The sequence below is a fragment of the Clinocottus analis genome, unplaced genomic scaffold, assembly GCF_023055335.1.
Source record: "Clinocottus analis isolate CAN_PGR_092001 unplaced genomic scaffold, fCliAna1.0.p SCAF_5, whole genome shotgun sequence".
Taxonomy (NCBI): Eukaryota; Metazoa; Chordata; class Actinopteri; order Perciformes; family Cottidae; genus Clinocottus; species Clinocottus analis.
This window is the reverse complement of record NW_027176207.1, coordinates 11,940,819-11,947,750: the sequence shown is the minus strand read 5'-3', so window position 1 is coordinate 11,947,750 and position 6,932 is coordinate 11,940,819. Positions and strand designations below refer to the sequence as shown.

Sequence of the window (6,932 nt, the reverse complement as noted above, 5' to 3'; positions counted from 1 at the left end):
TGACACAGAGACACGAACACATGTGGATACACACTGGCATGTAAGTTTCATATGGTGCCTCATCTTCATCGACTCATTGCAATGGAGCTGCCGTCTCTGGCACACTGCAGTAACAAATTAATTAGTTTAATAATTTGCCACACACCCAATTCATGCGGAGAGAGAACGGTTGAGTGTGTGAACAGTATGTGTTATCTGCTGAAGAACAAACCAACTCAGTGTGATTCTGCATCCGTATTATTGACAAGCTGAAGCATGGATCAGCACAGGGACACCAACTCATTCACACGGCTCAGATATATAGATATGATATGAATCATATTCTACTCTCACATATTCAAAGGGGTCAAGAGTAAGTGTGCCTATTTGTTGGCTACAGTTTACATATTGATGAGTGTGTGAGGAACAGTATGTCTCTGTTGTGGTCAATATTAGCCTTTTAACCCTGGTTCACTGTTATTTATGCACGATGCCGGAATGCATGAGAGCATTTTCAAAGAGGATGAGGGGAAAATAAATGGAAACACTCACTTTGATTTACAAACAGAGCAACATCACACCTTCTCCCATTAGTTTGATAACTGACAAGTTATAGGCCATCGTTTTTGATCATGATCATTACGTTGACATGTCTTTCTCTACAGGTCCCTGTAACAGCTGAAATATGCCTTTTGTTGTTTACTGAAAAACGCAGACACTTAATCTAGGTCAGAGACAGCAAAGACTTCACAATTTTTGTTTTCCCGAGATTTGAATAAAACATTTCACCTCTTCAATAATTCTTTAATGGAAGCTTCAAGCAAAGCTCGATCTGAGTATGCATTGGGACCTCTAGACTTCAAACTTGGCAGCCAAAACGGAAACACGTTGAACCACAATATCTGTATTCTGTACAGATATAATGTTAATAAATAAGAATTATTTGAAATACAAACTAATCTTTTTGAATCTTTTTGTAGCAGTTGAAGACTGAAAAGTATCATATCAATGCAGGCCCTGGCAGGGTTCCTGTCTTTGTTACTGGGTCTACTAGATTCTGGGTTTTGAAATGATGTTCTAGCATAATGATGTGGGATTATATTCAGTTCACATGTAGACACCACAAACGGTGGTGAGTGTCTACTTGTCTACTCTATCAGAACTCTATTTTGTGGATTCCTAAAAGTACTTGGGTATCTGGTAAGACATTTCGCTTACCTTTAACATGCACATAAACTCACTGCTTTCCAAAGTCAGATCAAGAATTGGTTTTCTGTACTGTAATGAAGAATCCTTGACTCAATCTCTAAAACATAACCTGATAAAAATAACAGTCCGTCCCTTCTTGGACTATTATGGTGTAATATACAGGTTTGCCTCCAAAAATCTTCTGTATAAACTAAATGTCATCTACCATCTGCTTCGTCCCCTGTACTCATTTCAACACTCATCACTGCGGCCTGTACTCTCTAGTCAACTGGCCATCACTCATGCCCGCAGATTAACACTGGTATCAGTTCATCTATAAAACTATAATTGGTAAACTCGTCATCTCCAACCGCAATTTACGCTCTTGCATTTTTCATCAACATGGTCATTCTAAAAGTCTGCATCTCTTTTGGATGTTTCTCATTCAAGCTTTCTTGAGGAATCAAGAGATTTTGCAAGCAACATTTGGGGAAAGTATAAAAAGTGCACAACATATCTCAACAATATGGTTGCACAAACAGTCCACGCAATGTCTAATAAAAATGTAAACGCTTACTTTTTCTATGTTACACAAGGTCTGCTCTTGGGGAATACTACTGTATATATGTAAAACCTTTTAAACTGATGTTGAGTCCAACAATGTTATAGCAATGCTAAATTGGTGAAGTACCTAAATATACACTTAAAATTGCTGGTATACAGCCCAATTCAATGAGACAAAATAGAACTACCTTCTGACTATTAACTAAATCAGAAGGCATGTTTTACCACATTCAAGTTACACTGGTCAGGACAGGAACATGGTGCAACATTTAGCTTTCTGCACAAATGTTTCTTTCACACTCTCAGACTTTAATTTCTTATGCAGTATTTTCCCACAAGTTGAAAAGAGGTAATATACAGCCACAGGCTGTCTGAGCATCATTCCACAAGCTCAGACTGTTTAAGAGTCTTGATCCCATGATAAAGGGCTTATGGTGAACCCATATGGTGGTTGGCAGTTTGTTTTTAATGAAAATCAAATTCCAAATCCAAGATTATACTCCTGAAACCTTTTACCAACTTTGGTTTTCCCTTTCTGAATGTATTCAAACTTTCTGAGAAAAGCCTGTTTTTATTCATGGTATACTATATACACATAATGCAATGAAATAGTACTATTGGTTCCCCCTTAAGAGAACAAAAATAATGGTAAAGAAAATTGCTTTGACTAATGTAAACTCCTTCATGACGAGAGGATATTCACCCACAGCTGGCTTAATATATGACTAATTACATTTCCTTGTGTATATTGCAAAGAGCTTTCACTCCTTTAAAAAGACTGGAAGCAATATTCAGTTAAGAGTGTCGTAAAGATTGCCTGGGCGGGCGGCTCATCAGTGTCCTAGATGTGTGCCTGTGTGGGTACAAAAGTCTTTTTAATTTGTTGTGTGGGAACTAAAGCCTTTTATTGGATGAATGTGGAGTAGGAGATGCGTGATGAAAGAAAATCTCATAATTTCAGAGGCATGTATACATATAAACAAAAAAGACTGGTGCAATTATATCTTTTTTTGTAAGGCTACATTACTAATTAGGCCTTTAGTCTCGCACATTATACTGTCAATTATGTTACCAAGACGTACAAAATTGTGTGTCTTTCTGTTCGACTCACCTGTTTTGGGATTGATGGAGAAGAAATTCTGTGGGTTGCCAGCTGTGATGCGATAACTCAGACGACTGGGGACGGCAGTGAGGTCGGGGTCCTGTGCCTGGATACGGATGACTGACACATCCTTTGGAGAGTTCTCCATGATGACTGGGTGGTAGATAGGATCCGAAGTGAGAGGTGCATTGTCATTCACATCTTCTACCTGAGAAAGAAAGTAAAAAAATAAGCTGTGCAATTTGTTTCTACCCTGTCTTTGTTATCTGCGTTGGATCTGAATTGGCAATGCATGTGCTGATAAAACATAACCTCCTAAATCAGCATGCATTTGTGTATTCGGTAACTTTGTTATTTAACCACTCATGAAATGCGGCATGGACTTGGTCTGGGTTGATCCGTTATCAATCACAAAATGTAAATGTATTACCAGAAAATGTCATGGATGTCACTGTTCAAATGCACAGCAAATTAGTTTCCCTTACTACAGCATGGATCTAGAATGTTTATGGAAAACAGAGTGCTGATTGAGTGCTTGCCGCAAAGTACAGAGAGCCAAGATTATTCAGCCAGTGAATGAGGAGCACCTGGGCCTGATTAATCTCCCTGTTTTTGTCTGTGATGAACAGGCTCGGAGTAAAGCGCCCGATCACACCGCACACCTGAATATCCCGAAGCCAGAAAATGCAGGTAGGGGGGAACTCTACCATGAAGAGTGAGCAGGGTTGGAGCAGTGATGTGTGTGCATTTGGGTGTTTAGACAGTGGATTACTTAATGCCAAATAAAAAAAGAAGCTGAAGCCGAGACTTCCCCCCAGTGTATCTCTTGTTCACAGACCATTGCTAAAGTTATCCACTGCACTGAATTCCATTAGCATTTTAGAGAGAAACACTAATTGTTGTTTAGGTTCATACTGTTACTTTGGAGCCAACACCCCACAATGATATGCAGTAAAAGCTTAAAAATTAGCCTTCAGTTATGTGTTTGCAGGCTTAACGATGACAGATACAAACAAAGAAGCTAATTTGTTAACAGCAGCCTTTTATACAGTCACAGGCATAACTTAAGGGTGGAATGATGTGAGATGAGTAATATGTCTGGAGTGCTGGATGGATAACAAATGGTGTGTATATCATTAATATAAAGTCAATAGAACTGAATCTTCTGGCTTGCTGGATATGCTTGTCCAGCCAAACTATATTTTAAAATACAATACATTTTCCCTCTGTAGACTGTAAAAAGTTATGCGTTATCAGTGTGATGGATGAGAAGATGCTGAACAAACTAGTGTAACTCAGTGTATAAGGGTAAATGAGTAATTCAGTGTTGATTGGCTGTTTTTAATTTGGAACAAATGTCCTTCCTGTCTGTAGTTTCATTAAATAAATAACTGTTTTCTCAATATATAAAAACCCTGATGTGAAGTACTTGTTTGGACCTATTCAAATGTATCTCTCTCTCTCTCTCTCTCTCTGGGAAAACTAAAGAAAAGTAATTTCCTCTGTACACATCCTCCTATGTATGCAGAGTACAAGATGAATATTGGCATCAGAATGCGGGTACCTGAATGAAGACTTCAATAGACGTTGACAAGGGTGTAACCCCTCTGTCTGTGGCATAGACTGTAAGCCAGTAGGAGTCTTTTGTCTCACAGTCCAGGATACCAGCAGTGTAAATCACCCCTGTTAAAGCAGAGCGAAAGATTAATGTAGTTGTTACTTGGGCTTGAGAATACATATCTATTAAGTCTATTTGTGGGGACAGTGTGGGTGTCATCCGCAGAATACGTCACTAAAAGATCTCATGGGGAAAGTTGTTCAATACTAACTTTACGTAGGCAGAGACGGAAATTTGGAGAAAACTTTGTGTCCTGGCTTCAGTGACATTCACAGGCATTAGCGACACCGCTGTAGTCACCTTCAATGTTTCAGCTTCTCTACGGCTAATCACAGCTGACCAAACTGCTCCCAGCTGCAATTTGCTTGGTACTAAACGTACCCTCAACTCCTCTACACCAATACAGACACACTCGCAGACACTCACGCATATTGACTGGCGTGTGTTTTGCGGCCTTAGGGAGACGAACAGCTGACAGCTTTGGTGACCTCTTGAGGGACAAAGAGAACACTCACAATGGATGACACATGGGTGCCTCTTTTTTTGTAAAATCAGTCATGCAGGGCTGTCCATGTAAACACACAAAAATGACACAAACTCACACTGGGTTTTAGGGTTAACTTGTGTCATTTGTATGACATTCTCAAAAGCTCTGGAGCCCAATGATGCAAGGATGTGAGTGTCACATGTGGTGTGTTTAATCAAGAAAGCCTTTAGTTAAGAGACAAAAACAACCATATTTATTTAATTGCATCATTTTTGACATAAAACAACACAAGTCAGCGAAGAATAAATAGACTGAACCCTTCATAAGGGCAAAGGGAGCAGTTGATGTATTTCTGCTCAGTGCACACCAACTTTTAAAAGCCAGCATGAGTCTCAGTGAGACATGCGTTTGTCAATGCTCGCTGAGTCTGTGTTCAGTTCACAAGCAATTAGCCCCAACAAGATGTGAGGCAGAGCTGAGACAGAACATGTGAGAGAGTGTATATTTACTTAGGCTCTTGTATGCTTACCAAAACCTCCACGCTGCCATTTCACTTCTTATCATTACAGACCGGTTGAAGTTGAAGATGTTAGAGAATGTATGAGTCTTGCATGCAAAGGCTTGCAATGTATCTTATATTAGAAGCAGTTGTAGAATGAGTGGTATTTGGTGTTGGTCGGAAGGCCTAAATTCATATTATTGAACACAAACCCAATATGTGCCTTAGTTTTCAATGTCACTACAAGGCTACCATTTTATCAAAAACCGAGCCATGCTGTGCAAGAACACCAAGTCCTCAATTTGACATATAGATGAAGGTCTATGACTCCAAGTAGACATAGAGAGCCAAGACGGTCCAGCCACACACAGCCCTGGAAGAAATATGCTCAGTGGCACTGCTTGATTCAATGCCAAACCTCCGTCACCCTGTTAAAAAAGATACCGTCTGAACAATCATGAACATAAAATCGTCTAATCAGAGAACTTGAGCACACGTTCCATGTCTGATCATCGTTAAATAGATTATTAAAACATTTGATTAGTATTCCTATGATCATTTTCATACAGCAGATGTCTGCTGCTCCCTAACTTTTGGCCTTCCACTCATCCACAACCCTCAACCCTGCATACCCAGGTTACATCCCACAAGCATACAAATCAGTGACTAAAGGTGTGACTGTGTGGCCTTTTTTCTATCTTATTAAGTGTGGCTTCAGCCGCATGGGGTCAGAGACCCCATGCTGGAAGCACACTTCATGTTCTCCTGCGGGCTTATTAAGTGTGGCTTCAGCCGCATGGGGTCATAGACCCCATGCTGGAAGCACACTTCATGTTCTCCTGCGGGCTTATTATTATTATTATTATTATTCTTCTTATAGTCAAACCACTACTCCTCCCAGAGCGTTGCCAGCACATGCGCAAAAATTACATCGAAACGTGCGGTTTGCGCGGGAATCGTGAGGTATGACTTTTCTAAGAGATTCGCCCGTACGTTTTCCCGAAAAATGCAAAAAACATAAAAAAAATTTCACGAAACGTTCGTAGAGGGTGGAGCACCAATTAACAGAGTGAGAAGAAGCGACAGAAACTGTTAAAAAAATAAAACGTATTTTGTCTTTACTCCCACAATGTTCACTCTTCATACACCATTGTTGGATAGAAACGTTGGAAATATTGTCTTCTGTCATAAACTGCGGTCGATAGGAATCCAACAGACTCAGACGTCTTGAAATCGGACTGAATGTGAGAGAAAGTCCACCTCGCTCTGCCATCCGCCGCCATGTTAAATCTCCCTCCAAAACCACGTCTCCCCTGAAGCTCGTACCTGATTTGTAAATCGCCCGTACAGACACATGTTTTATCGTACAGACTCGCCAGTCACAGTATCTGTTCATCAGGTCTTCCTAACGCTCAATATGCGATATCGAAGCAATAGTGGCTTTTAAAGTACCATTTTTTTTAAATAGTTTGAAAGGAGTTCCACAGTATTTAGG

The 6,932-nt window shown here is 40.0% G+C and overlaps 1 protein-coding gene across 1 annotated transcript in view; it reads right to left on the bottom strand.

Annotated features, from left to right (window-relative positions):
* LOC137802360 (protocadherin Fat 3) overlaps nucleotides 1-6,932 on the bottom strand; it is a 61,533-nt gene that overhangs the window by 44,800 nt on the left and 9,801 nt on the right. The window contains exons 4-5 of the mRNA XM_068600163.1: nucleotides 4,398-4,516; nucleotides 2,843-3,041 (exon numbers count right to left, since the gene is read on the bottom strand). Of these exons, the coding sequence (XP_068456264.1) occupies nucleotides 2,843-3,041; nucleotides 4,398-4,516 (318 nt within the window). The remainder of the gene's footprint in view (nucleotides 1-2,842; nucleotides 3,042-4,397; nucleotides 4,517-6,932) is intronic.